The sequence below is a fragment of the Pteronotus mesoamericanus genome, unplaced genomic scaffold (assembly GCF_021234165.1).
Source record: "Pteronotus mesoamericanus isolate MK-2021 breed Mesoamerican mustached bat unplaced genomic scaffold, CSHL_Meso_final contig_101, whole genome shotgun sequence".
Lineage (NCBI taxonomy): Eukaryota > Metazoa > Chordata > Mammalia > Chiroptera > Mormoopidae > Pteronotus > Pteronotus mesoamericanus.
This window is the reverse complement of record NW_026555001.1, coordinates 1839147-1859258: the sequence shown is the minus strand read 5'-3', so window position 1 is coordinate 1859258 and position 20112 is coordinate 1839147. Positions and strand designations below refer to the sequence as shown.

At 37.0% G+C, this 20112-nt stretch overlaps 1 protein-coding gene across 1 annotated transcript in view; it reads right to left on the bottom strand.

The window, feature by feature from the left end:
- SRBD1 (S1 RNA binding domain 1) overlaps nucleotides 1-20112 on the bottom strand; it is a 183704-nt gene that overhangs the window by 149692 nt on the left and 13900 nt on the right. Inside the window, exons 4-10 of the mRNA XM_054567043.1 lie at nucleotides 18239-18619; nucleotides 16904-17070; nucleotides 12823-12940; nucleotides 11643-11781; nucleotides 5448-5544; nucleotides 4007-4142; nucleotides 678-781 (exon numbers count right to left, since the gene is read on the bottom strand). Of these exons, the coding sequence (XP_054423018.1) occupies nucleotides 678-781; nucleotides 4007-4142; nucleotides 5448-5544; nucleotides 11643-11781; nucleotides 12823-12940; nucleotides 16904-17070; nucleotides 18239-18619 (1142 nt within the window). The remainder of the gene's footprint in view (nucleotides 1-677; nucleotides 782-4006; nucleotides 4143-5447; nucleotides 5545-11642; nucleotides 11782-12822; nucleotides 12941-16903; nucleotides 17071-18238; nucleotides 18620-20112) is intronic.

Below are 20112 nucleotides of genomic sequence, written 5' to 3'. Positions count from 1 at the left end.
TAGTGATGAGCATACCCAAAACCTACATCTCCTTACTACTGGGGAAGCCACTTTACCTCTTTGCATCAGTTTTCTCATTTGCTAAATGGCAGCTACAAACCTGCTCTACCAACCAACTAGACTTGTGAGGATCAAATGTAATCTAAAAAGTAAAACTGAAAGTTAAAAATGCTATACAGTTATGTGGTGTTACTTTTAAAGTTTCCCTTAACGAAGAAAAAATAAATAAAAAAGTTATATAAGTTTGGAAATCTCTGAAATATCCAATAAATTTAATGTTTGTTTCAATCATCCTTTAATGGCAAAATGTTTTATGTAAACTAAGTACAGTATGTTTGAGAATTAAATTGTAATAGCCAATAAATTAAATTTGTTTCAATTATCCTTAACAAAATATTTCTGATTTGTTTTATACAGTATGCATTTGTTAATTTATTTTTTCACAAAAATAAACATGCTCTTTATAGAAAAAGTATTAATGTAAAAGCCCCTCCTAATTTTTTCCAATTTAAACACACACATCATATATACTTATTTTTTTAATGTAAAGATACTATACCTATTGTTTGTCATCGTTGGTTTCTTTTTTCTACATAATGGACATCTTTCCATATTAGTACATACAGATCTCAGTACAGTATTTTAGAAACAAGAGAAAGGAAATTCTATAAACAAACCTGTTTTGGATGCACCACCTACAGAATTCATTCTTAACTCCATCAGGAATGTTGACCTTGACTGTCAGTATCTTCAAATTTTCTCCACGGTTAATAGCCAGAATCTGAGTACAAACATATTATGGCAAAGATGTAAATTCACAAAATATATAAATGATCAATTTAACCAGTCAACATTTATAAAACAAATCAGGAGGTTACTCAACCTAGAGCTGTATCAATTTGCTATTCATTTATTTACCAAAAATGTGTGTTTCACTCTGCATGGTACATCCAGGGCTTGTCTTTGTTTGCCTGGGTCAGAGTTTCCCTGGGACAGAAGTAGCTTGCTGGGTTGCACTTGTTATAAGTATTTAGAGGCAAGTGTATTAGCTGCAGTCTCAAGAAGTAAGAAATAACCATTGGAAATAAGGAATAACAGTTGGAAATAAGGAATTACAGTGAGAGCAACCAAAAAGCTTGGGAAGGAAGAAGTTGGGAAACAAGAGAAACTTGAGGGCAAAGGGACTTTGTAAAGTTCCTGTGTAATTAGGAAATCTGCAAGGCCACATGCATGCTCAGGACTAAACACATGCTCTGAAAATACCTGAGTAGATCTTAAAATTTCACCTCTGACTGACCTTTGGGCTCTAGGCAAAGAGGAATTGAAGGCTAAGGCAGAGCTGTAAACAGCCCACCAAGCATTCAGAGTGCCCCCACACAGAGCCAACCTGCAAGGACTGGTTTTTGTTTTGTTTTTGGTTTTGGTTCCAGGCATTCAGGAAAATCTCTGTCAAATAATTACTTCTCCACAAGCTAAAGGAACAGAGACTTCAGTGGTCAAACACAACAAATACATACTTTACAAAAATAGTTTAGAACTAAACAAACTCACAACAGCAACAACAAACCCTAAAAAGGGAGGAAAATCTGACTTTCAGTAGTACCAACTTACAACATTCAAAATGTCCAGTTTTAAACAAAAAAATTTACAAGGTAGGCAAAGAAACAAAAAAGTACAACCCATTTGCAAGAAAAACCAAAATGAATAGACTCTGTCCTTGAGGAAGCAGAGCTGGACTTACTAGACACACTTTTAATCAACTGTCTTAAATATGCTCAGATTAAAGAAAATCATAGACAGAAATACAGAAGAAACCAGAAGAACAGTGTCTCAACAAATGGAGATATCAATAAAGAGTTGGAAATTATAAAAAAAGAACCAAACTGGAATTCTGGAGCAGAAAAATAACAATGATGGAGATTAAAAAATTCACTAGAGGTTCAACATCAAATTGAAGCAAGCAGAATAAAGAACCAGCAAACTTGAAGACTACTCAACTGAGGCAGAGTCTGGGTGGGAAGGGGGGTGGAGGAAAACATGAATAAAGCCTAAGAAACCTGTGGGACACAATCAAGCATACCTACATACAGACAGTGGCAGACCCAGAGAAGTAGAGAAAGGAACAGGAAAAATATTTGAAGAAATGATGGCTAAAAATTTTTCAGTTTTGATTGATGAAAAACATAATCCACACATCTAAGAATTACAACAAACTCCAAGATAAACTCAAAGAAATCCACAGCTAGCTATATTAAAATCAAACTGTCAAAAGCCAAAGCCAGAGAATCTTGAATAAAGTGAGAGATGTACCTACAAGTCAGTCCAGAAAAAGTCCAGCCATTATTAAAATGAGAAGAACGGTTTGAGTGACATAGATGTCACCTGGCACCCAAGGAGAGTGGACTGGAATAAACATGTGTGAACACTGACAACTTCACTAGACTAGTCAGTGGGGGCAGTAGACACTGTTGAGTGGGCATGTGTACTGTGTGGCTGTCACATTCAAAATGACTGAGCAAGAAGAGCAACGAATTTGCATCAAATTTTGTGTTAAGCTTGAATATTCCTCTGTGGAAACTATTCAGATGATTTAGAAGGCTGCAACTAGAGGCAACCAGTGATTGGCAGCTTCATCAAGACAATGCACCTGCTCACACATGACACCTTGTGCAGGGTTTTTTGGTGAAACATGAAATCATCCAGGTGACTCAGTTCCCCTAGAGCCCAGATTTGGTACCCTGCAACTTCTGGCTTTTCCCAAAAAAGGGAAGAGATTTCAGACCATTGATGAGATTCGGGAAAATACAACAGGGCAGCTGATAGCGACTGGGAGAACTGTGTGAGGCCCCAAGGTGCCTACTTTGAAGGGGACTGAGGTGTTTTTTTCCTATGTACAGCGTTTCTTTTATCTTGTATATTCTTCAGTAAATGTCTCCATTTTTTGTTACATGGCTGGATACCTTCTGGATAGACCTCGTAACTCATCATGTGCAAGGGCTCAGTAAAATAAACAGCTAATTTTCCATAAAAACCACCAGAGGCCAAAGACAATGGGATGTCACATTCAAAGTGCTGAAAGAAAAGTCAACTAAGGATTCTATATCCAGAAAACCTATCATTCAAAAATAAAGGAGATGGTTAATAAGTACAGAGCTTTAGTCTTGCAAAGTAAAAAGAAATTCTGCAGATTGTTTGCAAAACACTGTGAATACACTTAAAAATTGTTAAAATCGTAAAGTTTATGTTTTATGTATTTTACAATTATAAACTTTAAACAATAAGGAGAAATTAAGAATTTCCAGATAAACAAACACTGTGGGAGTCTGTCACCAGTAGACCTAACCTATATGAAATGTTTACCGAAGTTTTTCAGGCTGAAATGACAGGACACTAGGCGGACACTAAAAGCCATACAAAAAAAGAACACTGGTAAAGGTAGCTATATAGGTAAATATAAAAGCCAATATCATGCTTTGGATTTCTAATTTTTTTTCCTATACCACACGAAAGCTACATTCCACAATATATGTTTATCCTATGACTACAATTAGGAAAAAAATTAGTAAACTGAGAAATGAAATTAAAAGACTGAGATATAATGACTATGATTTATATCGTTAGGTGAGCTGTCTCATACTTTATTCTAAATCAAATATCTCTAATTTCTATTTCAAGTGGAAAAGATCCAGAATAAAGCTTAAGTCCAAGCACACTTGTAAGCAGAGACTAATAAGAAAGGTCCCTGGTCAGAAAGTCAAGATCCCTGAGGTGTTCTATTGTCAGCCATGCTAACAATTCTTGGAGTCACCCACTAATTTCTCTGGGTCTTGAGTTCCCCACTTATGAAATGGAAAGGATATAACAATATTATAAAAATTTATATGAAATAAAAAGAAAACAGTTGACTTAAAATTCTTTAATTCTTTAGTAAGTTAAAGTAGTAGGCTATTCCAAAGTATTATCATTGTTAATACTATCAGCATGCACAGGCAATTTCTTTATTTACCTGATGATGTTGGATGTTTCTTATGTTGCATGAAAAATTCTGGTAGAGATGAAACTTATCAACATCTTTCTCATTTACTTTTTTTGAAGACACTTTTGCCAAAGATGATTGAATAGAAATATATCTATTTTGGCACCTGTTCAAATACACAAATTTTTTTTTAAAAAAACGAGTAGTTATTAACATATGTAGTAAACAAACATGTTATACGGAATAGGTCAGTGAAAAAGATAAGCCACTAGCAAATGTAATTTTTTTAAATGATGCCCAGTTATAAAAGTGTTACTGACCCACTAAAAGAGGACTCTGCTTATTTATGCTAGCATAGGCCCTACATTGTCTATTTGTGTATCAACCCAATCCTCCCATAAAATGCCTAAATGAGTTCAGATACCATCTGCAGTTATATAAGAGACCAAAACTATCTACAAGGAATCAGACCAGTTAACTCTGGTCTAGATATCAATCTTCTCTAATGACCAAGTAAGCCAGTCAGAACGAATTAAAAGCTAAAAAAAAAAAAAGAAAAAAGAAAAACAAGAAAATGTGTCAGAACATCTTCCAATAACAATGTATAGAACTGAACCAAATTTCTGCAGTATAACTACCTATAAAAACACACTTAAAAGCCTGGGCAATTCTTCTACTTAATAACTAATTCCTTCTAGGGCCACAAAGAAAATAGTGAAGTGCTCTCACTTGAATGAACAAAACCCTGAGCAGCTATAGCAGTCAACTGGTTCATGTCCACCTTTCCTCTTCCCTGCACAGCTCACACAGCTAGAGATGTGGAGAGAAAGGAAGAGCAGACCTCTGGCACAGCTCTGTCCTCTCTTCTGATAAACAACAGAAAAGTACAGGAAACATAAAAAATAGGTTTAAAATTAGTAACTATTTTAATGAGGCATAAAATCCATAAGCCCAAGGAGGGTCTAGGGCAAAGGTTTTCCAAAATCTCTTACAAACTGGGACTGTGATGTCATGGGTGAGCTGCTCTCCATTAGCTAGAATTCATTTGGAGATCAGTATGTTCAGCCATACCAGACATGAAATAGTCTCATAAGCCTAATCACTGGTAAACACCAGAAAGGGGATATTATAAATTTAGTTCCTACATCACAATATGTTTTTTAAAAATGCCACCAAGTCAAAATGAATATGAATCTCTAGCATATTTTGTTTAATCTGTGGATTTTAAACTGTTTTCCTTGGGGCCCTCCACTGAGGCACTTCAGTGTGAGGAGACTGAGCAGGCGGAGTTCCAGGGTCCCTGTTCAGAGTCCAGTTAAAGTAGCTTTACTTTTATCTGTGTTCTATATTCGGGTTCTGTTGTTTGAACAGGCGTCTGCTACTCAAGAAGTCTGAAAATAAAGTTTTTTATGACCGCGGGTCTTAGCACTAACCATGCAGCCCACCAGCATAAACCTACAGAGTTACTCACAATTTCCTTATGAAGTCAAGCGTTTCTCTGTCTTTAGCGATCATGTCCGCTAAAATATGCTGCACTCCAGCTTCAACGTCCTGGAGGGCCGAAAGCCCTTTGGATAAAAGGGAAAACAAAAGCAAGAACTACACATTGGTTTTCAAGTCTATAATAAACCACAATAAATTCATTACAGTCAAAATAAAAATCTTAAATTGACAAACATGACAGAAAAGTATCATAGCAGTGACTAACTTCCCTCTCCAACAAAAACAGGTCCCCAAAAGCAGTAACAGAGGACCTTCACATACCACGTATCCTAGTGGTGAAAAATACAGCTCTGGAACCAGATTTCTGTTCTAATCCTCGTTCTACCACTTACCAAATGTGTGACCTCACTGTGCCTCAGTTTCCCATAAAAGTAGACTAATACCTACTTAATGACGTATTTATAAAGATTAAGCATGTTATGGAAAATATATATTCATTGAGTCATATCCCAAGGCATACTTTCATTCCAGTTACAAAAATTCTCCTAGGTTTTTAAACCATGTTTTTATATTAATAAAGAAAGTAATTTTATTAATATTCCTATTTTGGCTTATGAGGCATTTATTCATACTTTCAATGACTCATTTGAATTTCTCAAATCTCATAAGCACAAAACAAGACTCAGTATGGGGCTGTTCATCTTCACAGCTGAATTGTCTACCAATGGTACATTTAATTCTTCCAAGGGCTTTTGATTTGCTAATTTACAGCAGTAAGTCTTGTACATTATGACCCCTGAAATAACTTTTAATTTGAGCTAGACCATTTGCATTGTTTTCTCTCATTTCCTTTGCCTTGATTGTTCTATTTCCATTCAAGCTTTTTTCTTGCATTAATGCCTGAATTACACAAGAACTGAGTCTTATAAGTGTCTTTTTCTGAGAGTATAGTTTTAATGAGTAACAAATACAAAGAGAAGATGAAGACAGACTTAGAGAGTAACTAACAAGGAGAAAATACCTTACTGGGTTGTGTTATAACTACTCTTAACTTAACTTAAACGTAATTACATTTATTTCAAATAAATTTAAAGAAAAAAAAATTGGCCATTGAATTAACAAGAATTCTGTCTATATTTTAAGAGAATTTCCCTATGAGGGAATCTTAGGAACAAATTACCTTTGAAAGATGGAAGTCTGTATATGAAAAGGACTTAGAACAGCTCTGGCACATACTAAGCAGTCGATAAATGTCTGCTCTTGCCCTAGATCAGTCTTCATTTAAGAAAAACCATTCAGTCCTGGCTGGTGTGGCTCAGAGGACTGAGCACTGGCCTGCGAACCACAGAGTTGCTGGTTCGATTCCCAGTCCGGGCACATGCCTGGGTTGCAGGCCAGATCCCCAGCAGGGGGAACGCGAGAGGCAACCACACATTGGTGTTTCTCTCCCTCTCTTTCTCTCTCCCTTCTTCTCTCTCTAAAACAAATAAATTTAAAAAAAAAGAAAAACCATTCACTATGCACTAATTCCTTATGTTCCGAAGCATCTCCCAGTACCATCACACAAAGTTTAATGAGAACACCATGATGACAAGTCAGTAGTAAATATGTAACCCACATTGAGAAAAAACAATAAAAGGAAAAAAAGAGGATATTATAGATTTTGCTATTATAACAATGGCCTTTGAAAACACCCATCATTTGTGGGGGGACACGATTTGTTAACCTATGTAATTAAAATTATTCTAGAGCTCTAGAGCAGTGTTTTGTAAAGTACAGCCCAAGGAACCAAAAATAAATTCATACTAGGTACTTGTAAAAATATAAATTCTTAGCCCTGGCCAGGTGACTAGGTTGGAGTGTCATTCCATATATCAAAATGCTGTGGGTTCAATCCCTGGTTGGGACACATATGGGAGGCAACTGATTGACATTTCTCTCTCACACTGATGTCCTTCTCTCTCTCCCTTCCTTCCCTTCCTCGCTCTCTAAATCGATAAACATATCATCAGAAAATTAAAATGAATTAATTAATTAATTCTTAGACTGTGGGCTCTCACTGTTTTACAGACTATCACAGATGATTCTGGTACACACTGAAGTTTAAAAACCAGCCCTGACTGGTGTGACTTGGTTAAATGTTGTTCTGCAAAGCAAAAGATTGCCAGTTCGATTCCCGATCAGGGCACATGCCTAGATTGTGGGTTTGTCCCTGGTAGGGACATGTATGAGAGGCAATCAATTGACATTTCTCTCTCATATCAGTGTTTCTTCCCTCTCTTTCCCCCTCCCTTCCCGTCTCTCTAAAACAAAAAAAATCAATAGACAATTTATTTTTTAAGTTTAAAAACTAGTGCTAGGGCCAACTGGGTGATGGAAATATTAGGGGGAACACTTTGTAAAGTACACAAGATCTGTTCGGAAAAAGTCCAACCACTGTTAATATAACGAAAATGGTTTGCACAATATCAGTGTTGCCAAGATAGCCAAGAGTGGACTGGAATGCGCATGCATGAACAACAATAATGTCACTGTACCACTCAGTAGGGGCAGTAGACACCCTTGAGTGAGCATGTGTATTGTGTGGCCGTCACATTCAAAATGACTGAGCAAATAGAGCAATGAATATGAATCAAATTTTGCATTAAGCTTGAACATTCCTCTGTGGAAATTATTTAGACGATTCATAAGGCTGCAGTTATGAACTACTGGTGATTGGCAGCTTCATCAAGGCAACATGCCTGCTTACACATCACATCTCCTCCAGTTTTTTGCCAAAACATCAAATCACTCAAATGACTCAGCCCCCCTAGAGCCCAGGTTTGATGCCCTGTGACTTCTGGCTTTTCCCAAAACTAAATCAACTTTGAAAGGGAAGAGATTTCAGATTGTCGATGAGATTCAGGAAAATATGATGGGGCAGCTAATGGCAATTAGAATTATGTGCGGTCCCAAGATGCCTACTTTGAAGGGGACTGAGGTGTCACTCTCCTATGTACAATGTTTCTTGTTTCTTGTATTTTCTTCAATAAATGTCTCTATTTTTCATATTATATAGCCGGATACCTTATGGACAGACTTCGTATGATTGTCTAACCACTAGGCTGTACACCTGAAACTAATACAAAATAATATCGAATGTAAACTGCCATTGAAAAAAAAATTAAAAAGAGAAAAGCACGGCTGGGGTGGTGCCCTTTGCTATGGCTAGAGGAGTGGTTCTCAACAGGAAGTAGAAAGTATCAGACATCCCAAAAGCTCACCTAAATAACATACACCAGCTCAGTACAACTAGGGAGAGAAAGGACTAAAAGGACTCCCTGTCTCTTTTGAAAAAGCACCTTCTCCCATCAAAGAGAATTGATTTGGGGGGCTTAATACAACCAAAGATAAGAGGAGTTTCAAGAGTTTAGCACCTCTGTGAAATCAGAAGAAAATAAAGGCCACAGAACCAGAAAATCATATCCTTTGCCCTGTAGTAAAAGCTTTCCAGCTGTAGATTCTTCAAACATCCACAACTGTAACAAAAATCGAAGGGCAACACTTCTTTTCACTTTATCTGCACTAAGACCATCTCTTCTTAAACACAACAGAACAATCAGCCACTCCCATGTACACAACACAGGAATATTCTGGATCTTCTAGGATATAATCCATCCATGGCATAGTATGTCTTTTTTATTCAGACTAAATTCTTGTTTGTCAGTGGCAAGTAAGAAAATTAAGATGTGTCTTCTATTGGGGTAAAAAAAAAAAAAAACACTGAAAATACCTGGTTTCTTGAATATTTCCTTGAAGAATAATGAGAATGATGAAATGCTTCTTTAGGAAAACAGTAATACAAACCAAATAGAAACAGAAGCGCAGTTACATGGAACAGACTGGCAGCTGCCAGAGGGGAAGGGGGTGGACTGAATGAAATGTGAAGGGATTAGCCAAAGAACATCCGTGCATGGCCATGGAAAGGAAGGACAACAATGAGAGGATTGCCTGAGAGAGGGGTCGGGGGCTGGCAACAGAGGAAAAAGCAAGGACAACTGTAATAGCATAAACAATAAAATACAATGAAAAAAAATTCCATCTTTCTTGATGTTTTTGGAGAAGTTACCAAAAAAGGCATTAAAATAAAGGGAACAGAGAAATATCTTCCAAAAAAAGAACATTAATAAATTGAAGGTGATCATGAGTATGTGTGCAGCATAAAGAATGAAAGGACAGCCCTGGTCCGTGTGGCTCAGTTGGTTGGAGAACCCTCCTGTAAACCAAAGGGTTGCAGGTTTGATTCCCGGTCAGGGCACATGCTGGGTTGCAGGTTCAGTCCTCCTGTGGGGCGCACAGTGCGAGAGGCCACTGATCGATTTTTCTCTCTCACATTGATGTTTCTCTCCAACCACCTCTCTCTCCATTCCTTCCTCTCTCTCTAAAATCAACAGGCATGCGCTTGGGTGAGGATAAAAAAAATAAAGACTGAGGGGACCAAAACAAAGGGGAAACATTCCAGGCAAACTGTAAACAGCAGTATCTAGCCTGTTTGGAACTAATTAATTTTTCTACACTTGTGATCAGAAAGAGGGAGTAAAGCAAACAGGAAGTCCGGATATATATGTAGTACTACTGTCACTGCGCTGGGCCCTGAAAGATTCCCATCATCAGAAGTATCACCAAGTGAACATCATCACATGTAGTCCAGAATCATCCCCATATCCGACAGTCAAGAGAGATATGGTTATCAAGCCTACCCAGTAGGAACTCAGTATGAGTGGGAACTAAGGAAAACTTATAGCACGGGAGGTAAGAAGTAGAAGGAAAGGAAATCAACAATAAGAGAAAACTAAAATAAGCAATAAGCCTTTATTCATCTAACATTCTAAAAGCTTCAACATTATATTTTATTGAAACATATCATGACTGGGCCAAACTTAATACATGGCTATAGAGTCCAGCTACTATTAAATTATTAAATGTTGCAACCATTTAAAAATCCCACACTTTAGAAAAATTAAACTTGAATTTTACTCATTTCAACCCATCGCTCTACTGAAATAATACTAATTTGCTTTTTCTTTCTATCATTGTCTTTTTCAAAACACATATTGAGATGTGTGATTTTGTATATGAAGAGATATATGTACTTTTACAGACACACTCAATTTTTTCATTGCAAACTCACATTTACTGAATTATTTTCTTAAAAACAAGGTACAGTATGCTGTGAGTCTCTGCAGCTCCACACACAGCGCCGATTTTGTAATCAGGCACTGCCCCCTACAGATAGTTATGTCTCAGAGCCTGAAGAATCCAAAGGCCGAAGGAAACTAGGCTGACTGCAGGGGTCACCAGAGTCTCGCTCTCCCCCTTCAGCCCTATCAGAGCTCCTGAAAAGGCCTCTCTTCCTCAACAAGCTCGCACTCTAAGGCCCTCATTTTGACAAATAAAAGCAATGTATCTTGACATGTATCAGTTGTCGGTTTCCTTGGATTTTCCTCAGAAAAAGCTCTGCCTTACTCCCTCGCTCTCTCTTTCTCTCTCTCGTGCACACACACACAAAGGATAGGCAGCTGCCTTCCGGAAGAAGACAAACTCTTCACTCCTGGTGAGCAGCAGTGTGACAGTAGGACTTTAGCGGACACTTCATGTATGTCGGAACTGCTGAAATTCTATGACTTTATCATTAAATAAATTTTTTGAAAGAGGATAAAAGTTTTAAAAGACAATAGGAGAATCTTTATAATGTGGAGAATCATTATTATCCTTATAACCTCAGGATATAAAGGGATTTCTTTAAAAAGAAAAGAAAAGCAATTATTTTAAAAGTAAGATTAATACATTGCAAAGATTAATATACTAACTATATTAAGTATAAAACTACATAAGACCTTCTTCTACTTACCAAGGTACAGCATACAGAAAAGAGAAGTTATAAACTGGGAGAAAAGATCTGCAACCCAGATAACTAAAGAAGAATATCTTAAAATGCTTATAAGTTAATAATAAGAAGAGACACAACACAATAAAAAATGGGTAAAAGTCTAGAACAGGTACTTTATCAAAGGAGGAAAACTGAATGGCTAAGCAAGAGGTATACTGGGGTTTATTTTGTGAGAATTCCTCATTCTTTATATACTATACATTTTTTGTACAGTCATTACTTAAGCAAAAATTTTAATATATATTTTCAAATTTAAAAAGAAACAGGGCTTATTTCTTTAGGTAAAGCAGGTACCTTTTACATTGGGTCGAATGTAAGACAGCAGATTGAGCATCCCCGGATTCTCAAGCAGGGTCCTGGCTGCTTCCTCTAATCCCAACTGCCTTGCTCTCTGGGCTTTGGTGCCTTTGCTCCCAGTTTTATATGGAGCTGACTAGAAAAACAAAAAGTCAGAAAACATACCACATCGTTTAGTTTTAAAAAGCAAAAGTTAAAACTAGGAAGCAAAATTAGAGGACATAGAGCGAAAGCTAAAGATATCCGACATCAGCTCTTTCGTCCTCCATCAGAGAAGAATTAATACTAACCACATAATACTGACTGCATAAAGATTGTTCCTTATCTGACTCTTTACACTTTTATATATACTTAAAATTAGTTTTTTGTTTGGGTCCACTCATTTTAAAAATTCAGTGCCTGAACTGCAAAGGCTGTGAAGTTCTCTCGACTCAAGCAAGCTCTTCCAAAAGCTGTCAACAGTCAGTGCTTCCACTTCCTAATCCATGTTCCCTCCTTAACTTGCTGTCATCTGGCCCCTGTCCACACAGCTTGCTGAAGGTGATACCAGAAAGGTCCACACTGATCCCCTAATCACCAAATAGACCTTTTCGCTCTGTATCTTGCCAAACCTCCCTGCTACATTTAATTACTAAACTATTCATCGTTCCTCCATCTAATACTCCTTTTCCTGGCCTTTCACGGTATCATCTGATTCTCCGCCTACTTCACGTATTCTTCCCACGTCTCCTCCTTAGGCTCTCCCCTCCTCAGCCCACGCTTTAAAAGTCGGTGTCCCTCTGCGGTCTACCCTGACCTGCCTACCCCACCAACTCTCCTTGAGTGGAATCTTGCGTCCTCACGGTTTCATACACCAACTACAAGCTGAAGACACAACTCGGCCTTCAGCTCAGGATTCTCCCTTAAAGCTTCACACTCCGACAACCTAATCTCCTTGTTCCCTATTTGACTGGGGATTCCTTGAAGTCAAGGACTATGGGTTACTCATTTTTGTAAACCCAAGAGCCTAACACAAATATGTATATAATAGTTATTGAATAAAGAATAAATCTTTTGTTCAATTAAATAATGATGGCTCATGGTTTTAGCTTTTTATTTCCAGGTCTTCTTTGACTATAAACAGACCTTAATCATAATATGGTTAGGTTTACATTAAAAGATAAAAAGGGCTCCTTACCACGTGTTCTAGTTCTTCAAAAGTTTTACAGTTCAGCAAGGCTCTTAACAAGCATTCAGACATCTTTCCTTCCTTCTTAATTTTCTGGATTGTACTACGAACCTTCTTTGCAACAGCCCTGAAAATAAAAACTGTTGTAACATACAAGACCTGTATGTCAAAACTTTCTCTTTGAAGCTATCTCCAACTTACAGAAAAGTTGTAGGTAAAGGAAAAAGAATTTTTTCCCCGCTTTGAACCATTTGAAAATAAGTTGCCATTACTTTCAAATACTTTAATGTGCATTTTCTAGAAACAAGAATCTTCTCCTACATAACAATATAACCATCAAAACCAATTAATTAATATTGATGTTACTATCATCTGATCCTCAGATTTCAGACTTCATTTAAGTTTCACCAACTGTATTAATAATGTCCTTCGTAGTAAATTGAATTAAGAATCATGGGTTGCATGCGATTGCCATGTATCTATTGTGTTCTTCAAACTGAGACAGTATTTCAGTCTCTCCTTCACCTCAAAGCCTTGATTTAGAAGGCTTGAATCAGGTCAGTTATTCTGAAGAATGTCCCAAATTTTGGGTTTCTCTAATGTTTACTCACACTTTGATTCAGATGATCAATCTTTAGCGAGACTATCACCGCAAGTGAAGCTCTAGTTCTTCTCACTATATCCAATGTGACAAATAGGTATCACGATGATTTATATTTGTCCCATTACTAATTAACTTTAATCATTTGACAAGGTAGTATCTGTGGGTTTCTCTACAACACAGGTAATATTTATTCCCTTTGTAATTAAGTATTTTGTGGTGAGGTACTTTTGATTATCCCATTCCTCAATAAACTTTCAACTTATTCATATCACTAAGGACTCATGGTTTTTCATTTTTCTTAGTGATTATAACCCATTGCTATCATTTATTTTAGTGCTCAAATTGTTCTATATTTGACTAGAAGTAACCCCTTCAGGTTAGATTCTGTGGCCTTTCGACACATCTCCATCATTCTTTAAGCACTCCTTATTCTCTGGCACAAGATATTCCAGGCTCATCTTTTACTTTCTCTACCCCAGCCCTGAAATCAGGAGAATGGCACTTAGACACCAACTTATGGGTGACAAGTGTACTCATTGCTATTGGGTATCACTGTTCAGGATGAGTACACCTAGCACTCATAATTGGTTTCTAAATAAGTGGAACCTCGGTTCTTGAACTTAATTTGTTCCAGAAGTTTATTCAAGAAGCAATTTGTTCAAAAACTGAATCATATGGTGACTGATCATACAGATATCAACATGAAAGGGTTGTTGGGTTGAGAACCGAAGTTTTGTTCGACAACCAAGACATTATTTTCTGTGAACAGCTTGGTCAAGAACCAAATTTTTCAAGATGGGAGATATTAGAGAACTGAGGTTGTACCATTTTCCACTACAAAGAATCAGGATTTCACAGAGAAAAGCTGACTCCAGGAACCAATATAAAGGGATCAATGCACAGGTAGGTGCAAGAGCAAGGCACAGTTGCTCTACCACTTTATAATAATTTTTCACTGTGAATATGCAATCTTATTGTTATAGTCAGTGCCTCTCGTCCTATTCCATTACCTGTTCCTATTTACAGGATCTGCCTAACAACAGTAGTGCTAAAATGATGGGCAAAATCAGAGAGATGATAAAATAAATTGTTAAAAATGATGAAAAAATTAAATCAAATTATGAAAAAAATCCAAAGGCAGAAGATTACACATTAAAGATGAAGGACATATAGCCCTTAGATTACAACCTGTAAGTCTTTTACGGCCCTGGCAGCCCAGGGGCTGGAGCCTACCACAGTCATTTTGACAAAAGACCGATTTTCCTGTTGGCGTCCATATGAGGAAAAGGAGAGGCATCTTTAGAGAAATACAAAGAACTTTTCTAACTATCCAAAATCATACTATTTAATTTACTTTTTTAATAGTAACCCTTCAGGTAAGAAATTTATTTTACCTTGCAACGCAGTGTGTGTTTATGTATGTATCTGTGTGTGTATGTAGTGAAACCAATTGAGTAGGTCATTACCACTTAAAAAAATGAAATAGAAAATATGAGAGCAGTTTATAAAGATAAATATTGTTTAATAAAAATGATTCAATGATACATATGCACATAATCATGTTAATTAATAATTACATGTTCATATACACATATATAAACATGTTTATTAAACAATATTTACCTTTAGCATAAAACTCACATCTTCTATTCTCTATTTCATTTTTAAATGGTAATGACCTACTCGATTTGTTTCACTACTCATTTATGAGTAATAGTCAACAGATTGAAACCTAATGCTCTAGATAAAGAAAATGCCAAGCTTAAGAAAAAAGAGATCTTATCTCCTTACCATAAAGAAATCTCTGCATGATATAAAGATCTTCTAAGCCCCAGTTACTTCAAGAAGCATTCCTCTACTAATGTAAGAATGGGGCTCTCTTGCAGAAGTGGTTTTTTTTAATAGAAAAATAACATAATAATCATCATCATAGTAATAATGCCATAGGTACAACCAAAAATTGTAAGGGTATTTTAAATTTTTTAAACTATCCTTGCTTGTTTGTGACACTTCATAATTTCAGATCCCAAAACCCTCAGATTTTCTTCATTACCTTGCACTCAACCAAACAGAAGGCTCACTACAGAAACTGCAAAACTGGCCTTCGGGATGTGGCCCATAGATGATGTTTATCTGGCTCCGAAGTTTTGTACATAGAAACCCATACTACTGGATTCTTTTGAGAAAGAGAAAGATCTGTCAAACTGGGTAGATAACCCCGCATATCAGCAATCAGCTGGAGAACAGTAGAGCAGCTGTCTCTCTCTTAGGACCTGTGCTCTCCAGTTCTTATCCTTTGCTATTTGGTTATACTAGCCTGGTCCTCGAAGATTTTAATCTGAGACTGCTTGGTTAGCTAGTCATTTATACTTCTGAGTTGGTAACTGATTTTGCTCTCAACAAAATATCTCCACATGGTGGAAAAGTTCCCCCCAAATCACAGGAAGCTTATTTGGCTTATAAAAATAACTCAATACTTTTAGAATGGCTTAATGGTAGTATTGTATCAGTTTTAATCAGATTCTTTTTGTAGACTTGAAGAACACACACATTAACAACATGGCACCTCGCATATAGGACAAATACAATAAATGCATGAATGATGGAGAGTGTTTTCATAAACTTTACTGAATAATACAGAGTCTTATAGTCTTTATAGTTTCTATATGTGTATTTCAGAGTTATTACAATAAATCCATAGACATAACTTTTTAAAGGGTACTTTCCATTCTATAACCATATAAAATTTACACTCCCCTAATATAAAATGACCATCCATTTTAAAAAGTAGAAAAAGGAAATACACCAATTTCCTACAAACCTCTCTACTGCCAAAGAACTTTCCATTTCACATCTTTATAGTATTAAGAGGGCAATTTTTTTGCAAACCACTGAAGATTTAGACAAAACTGTATTTTTCTGAGTCTCCTGCTGGCAGTCCTAATTTTGTCATACAAATCATTTCTGTGAGAGAACACGACACTCAAACTCAGGCACACACTTTCACTGCAAACCACTTTTCTCATCATGCCCGAGCTATGCACAAACACACCAGCAGAGGGACCCTGTACACCCCTGTATAAGTAAAATAGAGCCGACTTCCGCTGTCAGAATAGGACTACAACCAGATAACAGTAATTCAACAAAACAGCTTTGGCCAGCATGGCTTAGTGGGTTGAGAATTGTCCCAGAGTGAAGAGTTGCCAGTATGATTCCTGGTCAGAGCACAAGCCTGGGCTGTGGGCCAGGTCCCCAAGATGGGGGCATGCAAGAGGCAGACAATAGATGTTTCGCTCGCTCTCTCTTTCTCTTTCCTTTCCCCTCTCTTTGAAAATAATAAATAAAATATTTTTTTTTTAATTTCAAAAACACAAAACATTGAAACTGTTGAAATATATTGTCATTCATTTCCTCGCTGCTTCTCCTCATCAGTTCATGTGGCCTCCTTCCCTTTACACTAGGCCCATCTCTTCCCACATTTCTTACCGTAGCTCCTCTAGAGTCTGTTGAACTTCTCTCAAGTAGTCAGCATCAAGGTTGTTAATGAGCTCTTTCCGATAACGTACAATGAAGGGAATTGTGTTATCATCATTAAAGAGACGAATGATGTTGGCACAAACCCAAGGTTCAATATTAGTTCTCTCAGATAAAACCTGTAAATTAAGTACACTTAGTTATTTAAAATCCCGAAAATTAAACATCTATATTATAACGTATAGTTTAAAATACAGCATCAAATTATGTTCTGCAATCACTTAGAAACTACTTGCTGTGGTTAAAATGTAAAATATACTTTAAAAAACTATATAAGATATATATATATATATACATATATATATATATGTATAGACAATCCTAAAATAGTCATTTCACTAATTCAATAAAATCCAATTAAAACCACTCTATCATTTATATTCTACAGGGCTCAATGAGATATGCATGCACTTGGTATTTCTCAGACTGGCCACAAAGATCAAGGATTGGTAACTCACTTTATTGGCATGAGGGACAAGGAAACTCACTTTCAACCACTGTTAGTGAGGAAGTACAATGGTTTAACTTCTGAAGAAGAGCAACTTGACAACATCTATCAATATTTACAATACATGAACACTTCAATGTGAATTTATCCTGATATATTTATTCCTCTGGAGAAGGAATTACTTATAGTGAATTTTTTTGGAAGAATTGATTTCAACAGAGTAAAAGTTTGACAAAACCTAAGTGTGCAATGGGCAATTGGTAAATTATGATACACCCACAGAGTAGAATACCAGGCAACTACTCATATATTAACTGATATAAAGTGATTAGCAAGAATGGAAACATGGCTTACTTTCAGGAGAGATAATTAGTTGGATAAAAGTTAGAATACAAAGATCTGTATCTTTTGAATTTTGTATCATATACACATAGTACTACATATTCATAATTATTAATTCTTTCTTAAAAAGACTAAAAGTTTCACCAAAATGTACATGTAATCAGAAAGGTTGAGAGAAGTCAGCCTGGAGAAGAAAAAAAATGAAATGCACTGTCAGTAACTCTTAGCAAAACCTAAACAGATTTTTCAAAGTAAAGCACAAAAAGCATTAAGTTTTGTTTCAATCGTGATGTGCAAGATCTGCAAAAAACAGAAGGAAAAAACCAGAGAAAGTACTAAAAAATTACCATAATCAACTGGTTAACAAAATCAAGTCAATGTATAAAATAGACTGAATTTCAAAACTAAAGATGAAACAAGGAGCTGATCTCCAGAGACTACTAGGGATACTCTCATTCCTCTGGGCACCTTAAAGTACAGAAAAAGGCTGCACATACTTGTACTATGTCCCAGTTCATTTCCAGCTCCTCTGTAATATTGCTGGCGTTTGCCAGAAACTTGTCAGGCTGCCCCTGAGGAAGTATTTCGGTCTTCACTGTCTTTAATGGGGACTGGCCAGATGTACAGTCATCTTCATTCTCTTCCCTCTTGCAGGCCCCTTCCCACAGGGTGCTTGTGGATGGTGTTTCTGTATTGTTACTCTCACTCTTGAAGTTGCCAGCTCTGTTGGTTTCTTCATCGACTTTCAGCTTTTTGGTCTTCTGAGCTGAAGGTAATTGAGCTGAACTTTTCCGTTTGGTCTTTGCTGTTTTCAGAGTCTGCACAGTAGCCAATTTATTTTTTCTGTCTTCCAAATCAACATCAGCCACAGCAGTAGTCTATAGAACCACAAAGAAAACACACAAAGCATTAGAAGATAAAAACTAATTACCATGGAATATTACTCATCAATAAAAAGGAACAAACTATTCACACAATAACTTGGAAGAATCTCAAGGACATTATGTTGGATGGGGGGTGGGGGGTAGCCAATCTCAAAAAGTTACATACTATATAACATTCCCAACAAATTAGTAGTTGCCAGAGGTCAGAAATTGGGGGCAGGGAGGGGATAAGGGGGAGGGAGGGTGGGAGGGAGCTGGGTGTGGCTATAAAAGGGCAACCCTAGGTCCTTGTGGTGATACACAAATCTGATATACATGGGATAAAACTTCATAGAACTAAATATACACATATATATAAATGAGTACAAATAAAACTGGAGAAATCTAAATAAGATCAGTGAGTTTTATCAACAACAATATCCCTGTTGTGATTATTTTACTAAATTTTGCAAGATGTTACCACTGGGGATATTGGGCACATGATATCTCTCTGTATATTTTTACAACTGCATGGGAAATTATCTAGAAATAAAAAGTTGAATTTTAAAAATGACTAAAGGGCTCTGGCCAGGTGGCTCAGTTGATGGGAGCATCATCCTGTACACAAAAAGGTATGGGTTCAATCCCTGGTCAGGGCACGTGCAGGAGGCAGCCAGAAAATGTTTCTCTCTCTCTCTCCCTCTCTCTCTCTCCCGCTCTCTCTCTCCCTCTCTCTTTCTCCCTCTCTCTCTCTCTCCCCCTCAAATCAGTGAGCATGTTCTCAGGTGAGGATTTTAAATAAATAACTAAAGGATAGGGCTACACATGCCAGAAAAACCAAGATTTAAAACTTGTAATCAAGCCCTGGCCAGGTGGCTCAGTTGGTTAGAGCATCATCCCATACGGCAAAAGTCTGAGGGTTCGATCCCCAGTTGGGGAGCACACCAGAGGCAGCCAATAAATATTTCAACAATGTTTCAATGTTGCTCCCTGCTCAGATTGGGCATGCTCTCTCTCCTTCACTCTCTCTCTCCCCACCCCCCCTCCCTCCCTCCCACCCCACCTCCACCGCCTCCCTCCCTAAAATAAATATATCCTCAGGGGAGGGTTTAAGGAGAGAATGGGCCATAAAAACCTAGTTTTAAAAAATAAATAAAATAAAACTTGCAATAAAAAATCAGTCATTTAGAGAGAGAAGAAAAACACACACTGATAAAATCCAACAAGCTACACCTTCCGCCAAGTTATACGGAAGAATATAGGACAGAAGAAAGTATGACAGCAGGGTAGTGTCAGGAGTCTTTCTTTAATAGGAGTTTGCAAGGCAGTTCACGCATGTACAGAGGCCACTGGATACACACCTCCCCCACACACATACATACCCAGGTGAAACCCCAGGTGTGAAAGAACCTGGCATCACTGGGCACTAAATAAGATACAGATCCTGCCCATACGGGGTTTACAATTTCACAAGCTCGCTTGTTTTCATTTATCTAAGTGACGCAGAT